Consider the following 19,342-nt stretch of genomic DNA (forward strand, 5'->3'; position numbering starts at 1 on the left):
GTAAGGTGTCTGCCTTGCAAGTGCTAGCCAAGGAAGGACCGCGGCTTGATTCCCCGGCCTCCCATATGGTCCCCCTAAGCCAGGGGCAATTTCTGGGCACTTAGCCAGGAGTAACTCCTGAGCATCAAACGGGTGTGCCCCCCCCCAAAAAAAAAAGACCACAGGGAACCCAAATTCTGGTCTTGGTTAATGATCTTCAGTCAGGTGGGACCAGAGTGATAGCATGGCGGTAGGGCGTTTGCTGTGCATGCAGGATGGTGGTTCGAAACTCAGCATCCCATATGGTCCCCCAAGCCTGCCAGGAGCGATTTTAAGCACAGAGCCAGGAATAACCCGAGTGCTGCTGGGTGTGGCCCACAAAAAAAAAACAATCTTCAATCTAGGGCCGGAGAGATAGCACAGCAGTAAAGTGTTTGCCTTGCATGCTGCTGATCCAGGATGGATGGTGGTTCAAATCCCAGCTTCCCATATGGTCCCCCGTGCCTGGCAGGAGTGATTTCTGAGCATAGAGCCAGGAGTAACCTCTAAGTGTCGCCAGGTGTAACCCAAAAACAAAAACAAAAGAATCTTCAGTCATAAAATAAAAAGAATCTTAAGTCATATTGTAACCCAGCAGAACAAGCCATGTTTCCAATCCAGGTTCCATTCTGAACTATTTTTTCTTTTTTGTGTCTGTGGGGAGTTGGACCACTCCTGGTGGTGCTCAAGAGTTACTCCTGGGCCCGGAGAGATAGCACAGCAGCGTTTGCCTTGCAAGCAGCTGATCCAGGACCTAAGGTAGTTGGTTCGAATCCCGGTGTCCTATATGGTCTCCCGTGCCTGCCAGGAGCTATTTCTGAGCAGACAGCCAGGAGTAATCCCTGAGCACCGCAGGTGTGGCCCCAAAAAAAAAAAAAAAAAAGAGAGTTACTTCTGGTTCTGGATTCAGAAATCACTCCAGGGGCTGAAGAGATAGCATGGGGGGTAAGGCGTTTGCCTTGCATGCAGAAGGAGGGTGGTTCGAATCCCAGCATCCCATATGGTCCTGAGCCTGCCAGGAGCGATTTCTGAGCATAGAGCCAGGAGTAACCCCTGAGCTCCGCCGGGTGTGACCCAAAAACCAAAAAAGAAAGAAAGAAAGAAATCACTCCTGGCTGGCTCAGGAGACTATATGGAATGCAGAGAGATCAGACCTTGGTCAATCCTGAGTTGGCCGGGTGCAAGACAATACCTTACTGTACTATTGCTTGGTCCCCTTAACTAGTTTTCCAACCTTGAACAAGTTAACTTGATTTTTTCCTATCTCCTTTATCCTTTATTAGGGAAAAAGAAAAGTGGTGGTGAGGGGAGGAAGCAGAGGGTATAATAAACTCATCAAGTTGTTGAGGATTCCATAAGAATGTAAAATCTGGGGCCCAAGCAATGCACACTGGGTGGGGCTTTGCCTTGGATGAAGTTGACTGGGTTTAGATCCCGAGTATCCCATCCTGCGAGGAACAATTTCTGAGTGCAGAGTCAGAATTAACCTAAATTCCTCTGGGTGTGGCCCCCAAACCAAAATTAAACAAACGAAAAGTAAAATCCTTAGGGCTAGAGTGCTAGTTCAGCGGGTAGGAAGCTTGTCTTTCATGCCAGGAGTTGATTGCTGATTACAGAGCCAGAAAGGAAGCCGGAGCACTACTGGTGTGTGGCCCTAAAACCAGATACATAAGAATTTGAAATCAAGGGGGCAGATAGTACAGCAGTAGGGAGCTTGCCTTGCATGCAGCCAATCCTGCAGCCAATCCTGCATCCTGCATTCGAATCCTGGCATCCCATATACCCTATGCCAACCAGGAGCGATTTCTGAGCACAGAGCCAGGAGTGTTTTATATATATATAAAATCACCAGTAGAAATCCAGTACACAGGAGAGCAATCACAGCCACCCCCCAATTGTGAGTCCCCTCCTTGGCATGATTCTAAGAAAAAAATACCCTCGGGGGGGCCCAGAGAGATAGCACAGCTGTGTTTGCCTTGCAAGCAGCCGATCCAGGACCAAAGGTGGTTGGTTCGAATCCCGGTGTCCCACATGGTCCCCCGTGCCTGCCAGGAGCTATTTCTGAGCAGACAGCTAGGAGTAACCCCTGAGCACCGCCGGGTGTGGCCCAAAAAAAAAAAAAATACCCCCGGAAATGAGCAATGACACAGAGGAGGGTGTTTGTCTTGCACACACTGATCCCAGTTTGATCCCTGGCATACCATATGGTCCCCAGAGCACAGTCAATAGATTCCTGTGCTCAGAGCCAGGAGGAAACCCTGAGCACCGCCAAGTGTGGCCCAAAACGAAAACAAAAGTCTACTGTGTTCTCTACCTAGCTCACTTCCCTTCCCAAAAGCAACCTGAAACCCAGCCCCCGCTTCTCCCAAGATCCCTTAAAAGAGGAACCCAGAGGGTTTGCGTGAGAAAGCAGCCAACACCAATTGAGAGAGACACTTGCTTCTAGTTTTATGGAGCCGAATGCAGAGAAGCCACGACACACTCAGGAAAACTCCCAGGTCATGCCCGGAGAAGGGCTGATTATAGGCTTCTGCCCCCTTTCCTCCCTGCTTCCCCCAAGTTCTGGCACTCTGATGGAAGGGAAAGAAAACTGTCAGACGGTACCTTCCTGGCCATCAAGTAGGTGGCCAAGGAGATGCTTGTCCAGCGACACTTTCTTGGTCCAAGCCCACTTAGCTGATGGTCACACTGCAAGTTTTTTAGTTTTTGGCACCCGCTACAAACTCTTTGGGTGGCCCCCCACCCCCACTGTTCTGCCTGTCGGCGGGAGGGGAGCCGGGCAGGGACTGGGCACCCAGATGCAGGGCAGCCTCGGGGTCGGGCTTGCTGCGTTTGGCCAAGTCCTCGTTGTGCGCCTTGCGGATGTGGCGGTACAGGTCCCCCGACTGCGTGTAGCTTCGCAGGCAGTAGCGACACTCGTAGGGGCGTTCTCGGGTGTGGACGGTGGCGTGTCTACGCAGCGTGTATGAACACGAGAAGGTCTTCCCGCAGGTCTTACAGGTGGGCACATCCTCCGGGAAGACCCCGAAATTCCCGGGAGCCGCTTCGTACTCAGAAGGCAAGTACAGGGGTTCGTGAAGGGCCGGGGGTGCGGGCAGTGGGGAAGCCACCAGGCTTCGGTGATACTGCCCCGAACCGGGCAGCAAATGGTAAGGGACAGGAGGCTCAGGAGGCAGAAAGTGCTCGCTGGGCCCCACGTCCTCAACTGCTCTGGGCTCCTCAAATGCCTCTGGTGGGGGTGGTTGCCCCCCAAACACTGCTCCGGCAGCAGCTGGGTACAGCCCTTCCGGACACTGTGGCTGCACTTCGGCTGCATCAGGCTCCTCGTCGGAAATCACAATCGCTTCTACCTTCACTTGGACCAGTTCAGCTTCCACTGGGGCTGGAGCCTGGGACGGGATGGGGGCCGGGACAGGGGCAGCTGCAGACGGGGAGTAGAAGCCTTGCAAAGGTCCACCAGCACCCCTGGGTTCCACCACCCTGAGACTCTCAGGACCCACATCAAGGGATGCCAGTGGCTCTGCAGCCACAGCCGGGAGGCCAGAAGCAAAGTAGTTTACAGGAATGGTCTCTGTGGAGCTGCTGGGGCTGGCAAGAGAGACATCAGCCATGGGTGGGAGCGGTGCCCGCAGATGGGACAAGTCAACCTCCACGCCAGGCTGCGTAGTGTCGGCCCCACTGGGTCCCGGTGGCTCATCTGGAGGACAGATAGTGGGTGAGGGAGCCACTGGGCCTTTCCATTCGTCTTTGCCCCAGTGGCTGGAGGTCTCGGCGGGTGGCATTGAAGGCTGGGGGCCACGAGAAGTGCTGGGCAAAAATTCCAGACCAGGGGCTTGTGAGTTGGTTTCCTCCTCCTTCTTGGTACTGTCTGCCTCGGCCAGTGCCCTGGCTTGCAGTCGCCTCTTACACACCTTGACGATGTCATTCATGTGCAAGTAGCTGGCAGCGGCCAGCACGTCCTCCACGGGGGTGTCGCCCCTCAGAACCAGTTGGCCAGCGTACATAAAGTCCAGGAGCAAGCCAAAGGCCGGGGCTGTGACAATCTCGTTGTGGATGCACACCAGATCTCTCTTCTCCAGTTCCCTCTCCTTGTAGAAAAGCTGGAAGAAGGGGCTGCAGCAGGCCAGCACAGCCCGATGAGCCAAGAACTGGGTGCTCCCCACCATCACGGTGCAGTCACACAGAAAACCCTGGGACTGTTGCTCCCGCAGGCTCTGCAGCAGCAGCTGGCTGTGTTCTGGGAACTCCATAGCACCCCAGGAAGGGAAAAGAGACCCTAGAAAGGTCCCCAGCAGTGGCTCCCTGGGAAGAGAGAAGAGTGGGGTTAGGACGGATTAGGACAGTTACCTCCCACCAGATCAAGCCCTATGCTCTCTCTTGCCACCCAAAACCAGGCCACACACAACCCCTTGACCCCAAGATAGGGGTTACACTGCCCTCCTTACTCCTCCTAGTTCCCACCCAGTTGTCTACTTTAAGCTCCGCCCCCAAAGCACAAGCCACGCCCCATCAACGGAAGTCCAGCCCCGGAAGTCCCGCCCCTCAACCAGCCTCCCATTTCCTCAATGCGCACCCGGTCGCTTCCAGTCGCTTCTACAATTTAAGGAAATCTTGCTCCCTCCCGGGTCTTCCCGGCCGGTACCTCTACGTCCCACTCCAGCAACGCCCTGAGCCTCGTCCTCTCGCATTCCAGGGCTTAAGGAGTCCTAATGGAGGAGAACTAGCCGAGAAAGCTGATTCCTTCACCCACCACCGAGCAAGCCATCGAGCAGGCTCCGCCCCTTCCCACCTTCTCCGTTCCGATTGGTGGAAGCTCTTTCTCCCCGTCACTGATTGGCTCACGCTCCACTGGCCCCGCCCCGCCCCGAGCGGCGTCTTCTAGCGGGCGTCGGTCAAGCAGTGCGGCTCCGGATTGGCTGCCGCTTCTGTCAATCTCATCCTCCTGGTCCCGCCTTCCTGGGCGCAGCGCTCTCCTGATTGGCTGAGCCGCTCCATCCCCTGGAGGAGCTCTAAGGCTGGACCAGAACTTGGCCCCTGGGAGGAAGGAGAGTGCTTTGCTGGATTGTATCCTCTAAAGTCATGTCATAGTTGTAGGACGAGCAGAAAATTGAGAACCAACCAATTGTAGCCAGGAAACCCGGGCCTAGCTGGGCTCTTTCTGCCATCACCAGGAGTAGTGGTCTTTTCCCGCCTTTAGAAGTTCCAGCAAAGCTGGGGCTGGAGAGATAGCATGGAGGTAAGGCGTTTGCCTTTCATGCAAGAGGTCATCGGTTCGAATCCCAGCGTCCCATATGGTCCCCCGTGCCTGCTAGGAGCAATTTCTGAGCATGGAGCCAGGAGTAACCCCTGAGCACTGCCGGGTGTGACCCAAAAACCACAAAAAAAAAAAAAAAAAAAAAAAAGAAGTTCCAGCAAAGGGTCTGAGTGATAGCACAGCAGTAAGGTGTTTGCCTTGCATGTGGCCTCCCTGGGACAGGCCCGGGTTCCATCCCAGGAATTCCATATGGAATCCCTGAGCCTGCCAGAAGCAACTTCTGAGCCCGGAGCCACAGGTGACACCCCTGAGCATTGCTGGGTGTGGCCCCAAAACCAAAACAAATAATCAAACAAACAAAAATTCTAGCAAGCTTTGACCTCCAACTGCCCATCTGATGGATCCAGGTTGATTGGTGGGTGTAGATCTCTGCAGGAAGTCTGAATTTGAACTCCCAGCCACCTTGTGTCTTTAAGTGTGCTGGGCAGGTGCTGATAAAGGAAAGGAAGGAGGAAGGGCAAGACTCCAAAATGTGGGCAGGAGAGATAGTTCAAAGGGCTCAGCGCATGCGGGAGAGTCTCATTGGATCCCAGATACCATCTGGTCCCCTGAGCATCCAGAGGAAGTAGCTACCCAGCTCCCAGCTCCCAGTAGAGTCCAAACCCACCCCACTCCACCCTCCCAGAAAAAGACTGCAGTGTGCCAGGATAAGGAAAATGATGTGCATAGGTGTGTCTTAAAACCATCTTTAAGACACACACCCTCCTCCCAAGATAAGCAGAGTAAAGGCCTGTCTTTGGGATCTAGAGTCCTTTTTGTTTAGTTGGTTTTGGTTTTGAACCATGCCCAGGGGAGCTCAGGGTTTCTCCTGGATCTGAGCTTAGAAATTACTCTTAGTGGGGCCGCCGAGGTGGCGCTAGATATAAGGTGTCTGCCTTGCAAGTGCTAGCCAAGGAAAGATCGCAACCGCAGTTCTATCCCCCGGCGTCCCTTATGGTCCCCCCAAGCCAGGGACAATTTCTGAGCACTTAGCCAGGAATAACCCCTGAGCATCAAATGGGTGTGGCCTGAAAAACAAAAACAAAAAGAAAAAACAAAACAAAAAAGAAATTACTCTTGGCAGACTCTGAGGATCATCTGGGATGTGGGGAAATCAAACCCGGGTTGGTCGCGTGCAAGGCAAACGCTCTACGCACTGTGCTATAGCTTCAGCCCCTGAACTGAAGATTCTTATCTCTTCTACCCAGGCCACAGCTGGCAGAGTTATCAGTAGAATAAATAAACCCACCACATGAACTCTAAATTGCTCTGCAACCAAATTCTTCTGTAAGACTTAGCCCAGTTGGAGAGATAGCACAGCGGTGTTTGCCTTGCAGACAGCCGATCCAAGACCTAAGGTGGTTGGTTCGAATCCCAGTGTCCCATATGGTCCCCCGTGCCTGCCAGGAGCTATTTCTGAGCAGACAGCCAGGAGTAACCCCTGAGCACCGCCGGGTGGGCCCAAAAACCAAAAAAAAACAAAAACAAAAACAAAACAAAAAAAAGACTTAGCCCAGTCTAGGGCCATTTTCTGACTATTCTTTTTTTTTTTGGGGGGGGGTGGTCACACCTGGCAGCGCTCAGGGGTTACTCCTGGCTCTACGCTCAGAAATCTCTCCTGGCAGGCTCGGGGGACCATATGGGATGCCGGGATTCAAACCACTGTCCTTCTGCATGAAAGGCAAATGCCTTACCTCCATGCTATCTCTCCAGCCCCCAATGCCTTTTCTGTTTGTTTGTTTTTTTTTGGGGGGGGGAGTTTGGGGGAGTTACACTCAAAAGCGCTCAGGAGCTACTCCTGGCTCTGTGCTCAGAAATCGCTCCTCGGGGGACTATATGTGATGCCAGAATTCGAACCACCATCCTTCTGCTTGGTGACAGTCACATACAGTTTACATGCTCCTTGGCTTAAGACCCCACTGCCAAAACCAAAAAAAAAAGACCCGAGACCACCTCTGCAAGATTTTCTTCCAAGAATTCCTTCTCAAGTCCGCACCACTTTTTATATGGGAGCCAAAAAACGAACTGAATAACTTTTGTTTATATTTCCCCCGATTTCCTTAAGGTCTGGTTTAGAGAAGACAGTTTGGGTCTCACATCTGTTTCTGTTTTCAAGCTGACACAATGTTTTGATAACTGGAAGAAAAGTGGGCATCATATGGGCTAAGGGAGGTTTGGGATTTTATTGGTAAGGACTTTGTTATTCTGTCAATAGGAAGCTATTGTGGATTTGAAGGGGAATACTGTAATATGATTCTTGTTCTTTTTTGGGGGGTGGGGAGGTATGGGGGTTAGACCACCATGCCCAAGGGTATTTGGGAGCTACTCTGAACTGCCTTTAGGGGTCATTCCCAGAAGTGGCAGTGTGGGGCCAGAGAGATAGCACAACGGTAGGGCATTTGTCTTACATGTGGCCTACCCAGGACAGACCCGGATTCCATCCCTTGCATCCCATATGGTCCCCCGTGCCTGCCAGGAGTGATTTCTTTCTTTTTTTTGGGGGGGGTCACCCCTGGCACTCAGGGGTTACTCCTGGCTCTGTGCTCAGAAATCGCTCCTGGCAGGCTCAGGGGACCATATGGGATGCCGGGATTTCAACCACCATCCTTCTGCATGCAAGGCAAATGCCCTACTTTCATGCTATCCCTATGGGCCCCTAGAGCTATTTCTGAACGCAGAGCTAGGAGTAACTCCTGAGCGATTTGGATGTGATCCAAAACAAACAAAAAAGTGGCCATTAGACCCTATGGTGCAAGGCATCTAACCTGGGTCAGCTGTATGCAAGGCAAGGGCCTTAACCCATGTATTCTCTCTAGTCCATGCTTCCTTTTTTAGAGATTTTTTTTGTGGCTAACTCTGGAGAAGGGATGGTTAGGTTAGAGTTAGCACAGCGGTGTTTGCCTTGCAAGCAGCTGATCGGGGACCTAAGGTGGTGGGTTTGAATCCCGGCGTCCCATATGGTTTCCCATGCCAGCCAGGAGAGCAGATAGCCAGGAGTAACCCCTGAGCACTGCCGGATGTGGCCCAAAAAAGAGAAAGAAAAATATTAGCAGTAGGCAGGAAATTATGTAAATATTCCAATGAGAGATGATGGCAATTAAGCAGCGTAATTATGATGGTGCTTGAAAGAGGTGCTGAGTCAATAGAATTTGGTAAACTGAGTATAAAATGAAAACAAGAATACAAAGAATTCATGAAAGGGGCCGGAGAGATAGCATAGCGGTAGGACATTTGCCTTTCTTTTTTTTTTTTTTGGTTTTTGGGCCACACCCGGTGACGCTCAGGGGTTACTCCTGGCTATGTGCTCAGAAGTCACTCCTGGCTTGGGGGACCATATGGTACGCCGGGGGATCGAACCGCGGTCCGTCCTAGGCTAGCGCAGGCAAGGCAGGCACCTTACCTCCAGTGCCACCGCCCGGCCCTGGACATTTGCCTTTCAAGCAGCCAACCCAGGACCAATGGTGGTTTGAATCCCGGCATCCCGTATGGTCCCCTGAGCCTGCCAGGAGAGATTTCTGAGCACAGAGCCAGGAATAACCCCTGAGTGCTGCCAGGTGTGGTTAAAAAAAATTATGAAAGGCCAGGATTTTTTGTTTTATTTTGTTTTTAGTTTTTGGATCACACCGGCCTCTGTGCTCAGTAGGCTGACAGGGATTTAAGGAATCAAACCAAGGTCACTCCTTTGCAAAGCACATGCCCTCCCTGTTTTATTGTTAGATCGGGAAATAATGGAGGAAGAAATTATAGAGAATTCTATATCTTTGTGGGGTAGTTTTCTTTTTTTTTTTTTTTTTTTTTTTTTTTTTTGTGATTTTTGGGTCACACCCGGCTGTGCTCTGGGGTTTTTCCTGGCTCTGTGCTCAGAAACTGCTCCTGGCAGGCACGGGGGACCATATGGGACGCCGGGATTCGAACCGATGACCTTCTGCATGAAAGGTAAACAAACGCCTTACCTCCATGCCATCTCTCCGGCCCCGTGGGGTAGTTTTCCTTTGATCACACCTGATGGTTTCTTGGGGAGACCACATGGGATGTTGGGAATTGAACCCAGATCTGCTGACTGCAAGAAAAACACCCTACTCTGTACAATCTCTCCAGCCTCAAGAGAGTTCTGTTTCTGACTCTGATCTTTTTCTGTTTTGTTTTGGGCCACACCCAGAGGCACTCAGGGGTAACTCCTGGCTCTTCACTCATGAATTATTCCTGGCAGGTTAGAGGGACCATATGGGTTCAGCCAAGGACTGAACCCAGGTTGGCCACGTGCAAGGCAAAAGCCCTACCTGCTGATGGGGCCGGGCGGTGGCGCTGGAGGTAAGGTGCCTGCCTTGCCTGCGCTAGCCTAGGACGGACCGCGGTTCGATCCCCCGGCGTCCCATATGGTCCCCCAAGCCAGGAGCGACTTCTGAGCGCATAGCCAGGAGTAACCCCTGAGCATTACCGGGTGTGGCCCAAAAACCAAAAAAAAAAAAAAAAAAAGCCCTACCTGCTGTGTTATCGCTCCAGCTTCCAGTCTTTGATCTCTTTTTATCTTTTTGGTTTGTTTGTATGTTTGTTTTTGGGTCACACCCGGTGGCGCTCTGGGCTCTGCACTCAGAAATCGCTCCTTGCAGGCTCTGGGAACCATATGGGATGCCAGGAATCAAACCCATATCTGTCCTGTGTTGCACAGTTGGGGCCAGCACGGTGGCGCTAGAGGTAAGGTGTCAGCCTTGCCAGTGCTAGCCTAGGAAGGACCGCAGTTCAATCCCCCAGGTCCCACGTGGTCCCCCAAGCCAGGAGCGACTTCTGAGCGCATAGCCAGGAGTAACCCCTGAGCGTTACCAGTGTGGCCCCCCCAAAAAAAAAAAACAAAACAGAAAAAAGATTAACAACCTTATTTCCTTGGGTTCAGAACAGATCAAAGACAACCTCCTCGAGGACTTTGAAACTGGTCAAGATATATTTGGGACACTCTGTGAATATATTTGGGACACTCTGTGAAGGCCATGTTGAGTGAACCCAGATTTTATTAATTGATTTGTTTGTGTTAGTTTTGGGACCACTCTTTTTTTTTTGGGGGGGGGTTTGTTTTTTTTTTTGTTTTTGGGCCACACCCGGTAACGCTCAGGGGTTACTCCTGGCTATGTGCTCAGAAGTTGCTCCTGGCTTGGGGGACCATATGGGACACCGGGGGATCGAACCTCGGTCTGTCCAAGGCTAGCGCAGGCAAGGCAGGCACCTTACCTTTAGCGCCACCGCCCGGCCCCAGGACCACTCTTGGATATTCTCAGGACTTATTTCTGGCTCTGCACTCAGGGATCACTTCTAGCTGGGCTCTAGGTACCATATATGGTGCTGACAATGGAACCCAGCTGGACTGTGTTTAAGGCAGTCTAACAACTGTACTATGTCTCTGGCCCCCAAATTTCATACTTTTTGTACTCAATATTCTCTCAAAGAAAAAGATTAAAAAGTGGGGTTGTAAGGGCCGGCGAGGTGGCGCTAGAGGTAAGGTGTCTGCCTTGCAAGCGCTAGCCAAGGAAAGATCACGACCGCGGTTCAATCTCCCGGCATCCCATATGGTGCCCCCAAGTCAGGGGCAATTTCTGAGCGCTTAGCCAGGAGTAACCCCTGAGCATCAAACGGGTGTGGCCCGAAAAAACAAACAAAAAAAAAGGGGCCGGGCGGTGGCGCTAAAGGTAAGGTGCCTGCCTTGCCTGCGCTAGCCTTGGACAGACCTCGGTTCGATCCCCCGGTGTCCCATATGGTCCCCCAAGCCAGGAGCAACTTCTGAGCACATAGCCAGGAGTAACCCCTGAGCGTTACCAGGTGTGGCCCAAAAACCAAAAACAAAACAAAACAAAACAAAACAAAAAAAAAAAAAAGTGGGGTTGGGGGTCAGAGTGATAGTACAGTGGTAGGATGCATGCGCTGACCCAGGATGCACCTGGGTTCGATCCCCGACATCCCATATGGTCCCCCGAACCTGCCAGGAGTGATTTCTGAGTGCATAGCCAGAAGTAACCCCTGAGCCCCTGAGTGTCACTGGGTATGGCCCAAAAACCAAAAAAAAAAAAAAAAAGAAAAAAAGAAAAATGGAGTCAGAGAAATAGTCCAGTGGGTAGGACATTTACCTTGCACACAGTCACTCGGGTTCAATCCCTGACATTCCATATGGTCCCATATGGTCCTTTGAACACCTCCAGGAGTAATGCTTGAGTACAGAGCCAGGCATAAGCCGTGAGCACTGATTTACTTATTATAAATAAATAAAAAAAAAAAGAAAAATTTGACTTCTCTGTGTATTCAATGTTAGGAACACTATTTTTTGAGCCTTTGCTAAATGCTGGCAACAAACAGAAAGGTCATTTTCTGGGGCCGGAGAGATAGCATGGAGGTAAAGTGTTTGCCTTTAAAGCAGAAGGACGGTGGTTGGGGCCGGGAAGGTGGCGCTAGAGGTAAGGTGTCTGCCTTGCAAGCGCTATGGTTCCCCCAAGCCAGGGGCGATTTCTGAGCACATAGCCAGGAGTAACCCCTGAGCGTCAAACGGGTGTGGCCCAAAAACCAAAAAAAAAAAAAAAAAAAAAAGAAGGACGGTGGTTCAAATCCCAGCATCCCATATGGTCCCCTGTGCCTGCCAGGGACGATTTCTGAGCGTAGAGCTAGGAGTAGCCTTTGAGCACTGCCGGGTGTGACCCGCCCCCCCAAAAAAAGTCAATTTCTAAAGACATGTGACTCAGTGCCTTGCATGTGTGAGATCCTGGATTTAATCAATAACACAACAAAAAGGATAGGCTCAGTGCCAAAGTGGTAGCACAGGGGGTAAGGCATTTGCCTTGCACTAAGTTGACCTGTGTTTGATCCCCGGCATTTCATATGGATCCCTGAGCCTGTCATGAGTAATTGCTGAGCACAAAGCCAGGAGTAACCCAAGAGTGCTGCTGGTTATGGCCCAAAAACAAACAAAAAGATAGACTCTAATTTATAATTGCCTGTTCTTTTTTTGGGGTGGGGCATACCAGTTGATGCTCAGGGGTTATTCCTGGCTATGCGCTCAGAAATTGCTCTTGGTTTGGGGGACCATATGGGATACCAGGGATTGAACCAATGTCTGTCCTGAGTCAGCCATTTGCGAGGCAGACGCCTTACCTCTATCGCCACTGCACCGGCCCCATAATAGCTTGTTCTATCTACATGAAATAACAGAAGAAACCAAGGCTTACTTGGATTTAGTAATTTTGTTTTGTTTTGTTTTGTTTTGCTTTTGAGCACCCAACAATACTCAGGGTAACTCCGCCAGAGCAATAGCACAGTGGTAGAGTGTTTGCCTTGCATGCTGCTGACCAGGGACTGATCCATGACATCCCATATGGTCCCCCGAGCCTGCCAGGAGTGACTTCTGAGTGCAGAGTCAGGAGTAACCTCTGAGTACTGCCAGGTGTGGTCCAAAAACAAAAATAATAAAGGGGGGTTCGTCTTGTTTTTTAACTGAGAAATCACTCTCAGCAGGCTCAGGGGAGCATATGGGATGCTGGGGATCAAACCTGGGTCAATTATGTGCAAAGTAAACACCCTATTCGCTTGTACTATCACTCTGGTCCCCTGAATTAAGTAACTTGAATGAAGTAACAGCTAGTAAAAGACAGAGCCCAGATGTAATTAAGGTCTGTCTTCAAACCACAATCTAAGCACTTGGTAGAGCCATCTTCCTGGAGGATACCAAGTGGCCATGACATTTGGGTTAAGGCTTGGTTGGGAGTAAAATTTTCCAGTTGTTGGAAAAGTTGCTTATATAGTAGGAGACCTTTATACTCAATCCACAAAATCCCAAGAGGGCCTGGGAAATACTACAGGGTTTAACATGTTTGCCTGGCACGCTGCCTACTTGGGTTTGATCCCTGGCACTATATATGGCTCTTAAGCATCCCCAGGAATGATCTCTGAGCACAGAACCAAGAGTAAGCCCTGTGCACAGTGGGGTGTTTTAGGATAAAACTTTGGAGATTTTGACCCAGGAATAGGGACAGATGAATACATCAAAATCACCTTTGATTTTTAACCCCTAACTTATGTTATTATCGTAAACATACAGTGCAAGAGGAAAATATAAGTGTAAAAATTATGCTTATCATGGGGCCGGAGAGTTAGCACAGCAGTAGGGCATTTGCCTTGCAAGCAGTCGACCCAGGATGGATGGTGGTTTGAATCTCAGCATCCTATATGGTCCCTGAGCCTGCCAGGAGCGATTTCTGAGCACAGAGCCAGAAGTAATCCCTGACTGCCACCCGGTGTGGCCAAAAGAAAGTTATTCTTATCTAACATATGGCTTCAACTTTTACCAATATATTATTGCCAAACTTGTTTCACATGTACCTTGGCCATAGTTTTATTTGGGCACTTCTGGGATTGAATCAAGGGCCCTCCGTATTTGGACATGCAATCTACTGCTGTCCTACATGCCTCAACCATTGGGAACTTTTTCAGCCTCTGACAGTAGAAGTCTCCAGTTAAATATGTGATGTGGTTCTTCTTGAAACTGTCTATCCCATTAAAAATAAGCACTGTAGGAGCCAGAGAGATAGCACAGCGGTAGGGTGTTTGCCTTGCACATGGCAAAAAGAATAAGCGCTGTCGGGGCCGGAGTGATAGTATAGTGGGGAGGGCAATTGCCTTGCACATGGTTGTCTCAGGTACTATCCCTTAGCACTGCCAGGAATAATTCGTGAGTGTAGAGCCATGAGTAACCCCTGAACATCTCTGGGTGAAGCCCCAAACTCAATAATAATAAGCCTGTGTGTTCAGTTCATCTTAGACCACATTCACAGTGTGGTTCCGACAGCATTACTGTTTAGGATACATGGGGGCAGAGAGTTTACAAATTCTACTACTACCTTTCCCAGAGTGTGTGTGTGTGTGAGGACCACCATTAAAGTATGTAAGGTCCCTGGGTAAGAGTGATAGCACAATGGCACAATTGCCTTGCATGTGGCTGACTTGGACGAACCAAAATTTGATTCCCAACATCCCATATGTTCCTCTGAGCCTGCCAATAGTGATTTCTGAGCGAAGAACCAGGAGTAATACTTGAATGTGCTGGGTTTGTCCCCAAAACCAAATTAAATAAATAAATAAAGTATGTAAGCTCCAGACTTGATAATAACATTAACAAAGGGAAGAGTAGAATAAAATGAAAAGCAGCTCTGTGTAATCCTGTAACATTACTGTGGTAGGACCTATGTTCTAATGTTTTTCCAAACATTTTTATCTACTAGTAAAATTTTTTTTTTTTTTTTTTTTTTTTTTTTTTGTTTGTTTTTTTTGTTTTTGGGCCACACCCGTTTGACGCTCAGGGGTTACTCCTGGCTATGTGCTCAGAAATCGCCCCTGGCTTGGGGGGACCATATGGGACGCCGGGGGATCGAACCGTGGTCCGTTCCTTGGTAGCGCTTACAAGGCAGACACCTTATCTCTAGCGCCACCTTCCCGGCCCGTAAAATTTTTTTATTGTAATTTTTTTCTTTTTCTGGGTCAAGGTGAGACACACCTAGCTGTGCCCAGGGCTTACCCCAGCCTCTGTGCTTGGGATTTCATAGGAGATATCTGGATTGAATCTGTGTCAGTTGTGTGGAAGGTAAGAAACATATCTGCTGTACTATCTCTGGCCTCTAATTTTTATTTTTCTTCTTCTTTTATTCTTTCTTCGTTTTTTGGTGGCTGAAGGCCCAGTCTCAATCCCCTAGAATATATGAGCACCACAAGGAGCAAATCTCAACATGGAAATATGAATGTGACTCAAAGCCAAAACAAACAGATAGGGGCTAGAGATAGCACAGCAGTAGGGCATTTGCCTTGCATGCAGCTGACCCAGGAGAGAGGATGGTTACTTTTTTTTTTTTTTTTTTAGTATTTTGGGCCACACCCTGCAATGCTCAGGCATTACTCCTGGTTATGCGCTCAGAAATTGGTTCTGTCTTGGGGGACTATATGGGATGCCGGGGGATCGAACCAAGGTCCATCCTAGGTCAGCCCCGTGCAAGGCAAATGCCCTACCCCAGCACCACCACTCCAGCCCCTTTGATTCCCAGCATCCCATATGGTCCCCAGTCTGCCAGGGGCGATTTCTGAGTGCAAAGCCAGGAGTAATCCCTGAGCACGCTGGATGTAGTCCAAAAACGAATCAATCAATAAAGTTTAAACAAAAAAGACAAAAACACCCACTAACAAAAATAGCCAAATAATACAATTTGTATCATACACTTTGTGTATACACATACTGTTTATCACCCACAAAGCAATGTATGTACACTGTTTTGCACATGACCAATCTGAGTTCCAACCCCACTTTTCATATGATTCAGAGCACCGCCAGGAGTAACACCTCAGCATTGTCAGGTATGGTCCTAGAATATTTGGGTTTGGAGAAATAGTACAGCAGGTTAAGGTAGTTTACTTTGCACAATGCCAACTGGATTCTATCCTCCTATCCCTCTCCCCGCCTCCTGTCACCCAAGTACAGTCAGAAGCTTATTTCAGTATGCAAAACCATAAGAAACCAATCCCTGAGCTTCAACCAGTGTGGCCTGAAAACATAAAATCCCTAATTTTTTGTTGTTTTGGGGCCACATCCGGTGATGCTCAGGAGTTACTATTGGCTAGTAGAAAATCACTCCTGGTTTGGGAACCATATGGGATGCCGTGGTCCATCTTAGGCTAGTGCGGGCAAGGCAGATGCCTTACCGCTTGTGCCACTGCTCCGCCCCCCAAACCAATAATTATTACACCCCTAAATCCTATATTATAAAAGAAAAAAAAACAATACAAAGGACTATAGAAATAAATGAAAGTGGGGCCGGAGAGATAGCACAACAGTAGGACGTTTGCCTTGCATGGGGTTGACCCTGGACAGATCCAGGTTCGATCCCCAGCATCCCATATAGTCCCCCGAGCCTGACAGGAGTAACTTCTGAGCTCAGAGTCAGGAGTAACCCCTGAACACTACCAGGTGTGGCCAAAGGAAGGAAGGAAGGAAGGAAGGAATGAAATGTTTTTGTATTTTTAAAATAAATTTTATTGTGACCAAAGTGAATTACAAATCTTTCACAGTAATAGTTAAGGCACCTAGTGACAATGAATTAGGCCCATTCCTACCACCAGTGTTGTCCTCCCTCCACCCCTGTTTCCAGCATGCATCCCTTATATCCCTCATTTGCCCCCCAACTGCTAGTGTAACTGCTCCCCTCTGTGTATAGCTTGTTGTAGATTGGATATCGATTCTGTTGTGTTGTTGACTTGGGGTTTGGTGTTTAAGTCTGATCAATTTTTTTTTTATTTCCACTCAATGTACATATGCCTGTTGGTCTTGGTACCCTCCATTTTTTTCCTCCCTCAATTCATGAGGCAGAACAAGATGATTCAAGTTATGTGGTTGTGTTGGGAAAATAAAAAACAAACAAACAAACAAAAAAACTGGGAGGATTCCGTCTAGAGGCTATAAATATCAATTTAGAAGAAGGGAAAAAAAAAAAGAAAATATCAAACAAACAAAAAAAACCCAGCAACTGCCAAAAAAAAGCACCCAGCTACTAAAAACAACCACCATCATATAATAACCACAAGAATGAAAGACAAGGGGCCGGGCGGTGGCGCTGGAGGTAAGGTGCCTGTCTTGCCTGCGCTAGCCTAGGACGGACCGCGGTTCGATCCCCCGGCGTCCCATATGGTCCCCCAAGAAGCCAGGAGCAACTTCTGAGCGCATAGCCAGGAGTAACCCCTGAGCGTCACAGGGTGTGGCCCAAAAGCTGGTCTCCCAGCTTCTTGAAGGATCTCTCCTTCCTGGGAGCCGGGAGTCTAGCAGGAGGAGGTTTGGCTGGCACTGGTAATCTCTGTCCAGTGTACATTCTCAAAATTCTCAAGAAACATTAATAGTACTCTCACAAGAAACATTAATAGTACTCACTATCATTGAATTATGTTTTTATGTATGCAGAATGTCCATTTTGTACTCTGCCCTTTTGCATACCCCTTCATAAGTTCATATTTCTCTTTAACTTCTTTATCTCCTATCATCATTACTCCTTTTTTACCCTTTCTAACTTAAGTACTGTTGAGTCCTAATTCACAGACCAAAATGGTGCCCTAGAGTTAACACCCACCCAACTATTTTAAAAGGCATAAAAATGACGCATATCTTTTCAACATTTTATGGGTGTTTTCTTTGACGGCTATAACTTTTGCTAAATACTTTCTTATACAGTGATGATCCCCCCCCCCCATGTTTTTTATCTTCTCTTTGTGAACTGCTCAATATGGAATTTGGTGTGAAAGAATCCCTCAGTTTAATACTTATGTTTGAACCAAGTCATGGGTCTTGTTGGAAATGTTCTTATGCCCCCATATATCTGATAGCACCACGTGGCTTTATTACTTGTTTGCGTAGGCACACTAACATGGGAAATTACTATACATACCAATAAGTTCTTATCTAATAGAAATGGGAACACACAAATCTTGTAGTGCAATGAGACCTTACACCCTGAACATTGACATAAAGACCTGGCACAGGCCTCAGAAGAATGGGCATTCTCCATTTACCCCTTGATCTACAGAAGACATTTACAAAACATCCAAGGTTGTATATAACATCACCCGGAGGCATTCCTGTACCAGGGACGACCCTACAGCTGCTCTGACATCGATCTACTCAAAAGAGACATCCCTTAACACTGAGAAGACAACAAGAACAATGACCTGCTTACTGGACAGGGCTTGCTGTATTGCCCCTTTATGGTGAGGTTTGTCTATAACATCACCTGGAAGCAATCCTCTACCACGGAAGACCCTACCACTGCTCAGACATCGTCCTGCTCAACAACAACCTGCTTACAGGACAGGGCTTCCTGCATTCCCCTTTCATGGTGAGGTGAAACGAGAAGGCACTCCACATCATGACTTCAATATAGGACATGCAGATTCCAGAATCTTTAATACAGAAACATGAGACCGACAACAGAGACTGTGTGATAAGTGTATTGGCGCTACGGACAATGTCTTGGAGCGAACGATAACTTTCCTGAGGCCTAGAGCTGGTCTTATGCCAGGAAACTTCAGGGGTAGGATCTCTTTGTATTTAGGCCAAGGCTATTCCTTTCCATGCCTCTCATATTTTGGTGGGCCTATGCAAACAACAATTGCCACTCTAACACCGTTTTTACTGTGCTCCTTTGACTCTAATCCTTAAAACACACCCACTTAAAATTTGAGGTTAACTTAAGCTAATATGCATGTACATGGAAATGTAAAAAATACTATGCCTCTAATGTTTAAGGAGTTACGTAAGTTTGATGGCTTTAGATTGCCTTGTGTGCTGTTAAGAAATATTATAATGTGCTACAATCTGGGGACTTGAGGGACAAAGTAATTGCACATGGATTCTGTTTTATTTATCTTAACTTTCTTTGGTGAAAGTTCAAAGTTAAGATATCAGCAAGGGGACTTCTTCTGATAATTATGTTATGGGTGATTGTCCTTCCACTGTAACTTTACCTTATCCTCTTTCTTTGCATCTTTTGTTCTCATAATTCATAATAAAAAATTATAAAACTGGAAAAAAAAAAGAATGAAAGACAATAAAATTAATTGAAAAAAGAAATGAGATAAAAAAGAAATTTAGGGCCTGGAGAGATAGCACAGCGGCGTTTGCCTTGCAAGCAGCCGATCCAGGACCAAAGGTGGTTGGTTCAAATCCCGGTGTCCCATATGGTCCCCCGTGCCTGCCAGGAGCTATTTCTAAGCAGACAGCCAGGAGTAACCCCTGAGCACTGCCGGGTGTGACCCAAAAACCAAAAAAAAAAAAAAAAAAGAAATTTAAAAAAATAAAAAGAAAGAAATGAAAGTTTTGACAAAGACAGTTTTCCCAAAGGCCTTAAGCCAAGTGGTTCACTTTGAAGCCAAGCGTGACCCCCCTAGGGGCGGAGCTTGATGCCTCTGTGCGGACCAATCGGGTTCGCGGAGGGAACGGAGTCCCGCCCCCTTGCCCCGGAAGTAGTTCCGGAA

The 19,342-nt window shown here is 48.5% G+C and overlaps 1 protein-coding gene across 1 annotated transcript; it reads right to left on the reverse strand.

Annotated features, from left to right (window-relative positions):
- Positions 1-2,453: 2,453 nt before the first annotated feature.
- On the reverse strand, positions 2,454-4,752 carry ZBTB3 (zinc finger and BTB domain containing 3). The gene is made up of 2 exons (XM_049779668.1): positions 4,661-4,752; positions 2,454-4,320 (listed from the first exon to the last, which is right to left on the reverse strand). Exon 2 carries the CDS (start codon positions 4,266-4,268, stop codon positions 2,718-2,720), a length of 1,551 nt encoding a protein of 516 aa, XP_049635625.1. The 5' UTR covers positions 4,269-4,320; positions 4,661-4,752; the 3' UTR covers positions 2,454-2,717.
- Positions 4,753-19,342: the final 14,590 nt, after the last annotated feature.

This window comes from Suncus etruscus, chromosome 9 (genome assembly GCF_024139225.1).
Source record: "Suncus etruscus isolate mSunEtr1 chromosome 9, mSunEtr1.pri.cur, whole genome shotgun sequence".
Lineage (NCBI taxonomy): Eukaryota > Metazoa > Chordata > Mammalia > Eulipotyphla > Soricidae > Suncus > Suncus etruscus.

Excerpts from the sequence above, each read along its gene's own strand:
- ZBTB3 (XM_049779668.1), bottom strand. The coding sequence starts at position 4,268 with ATGGAGTTCCCAGAACACAGCCAGCTGCTGCTGCAGAGCCTGCGGGAG.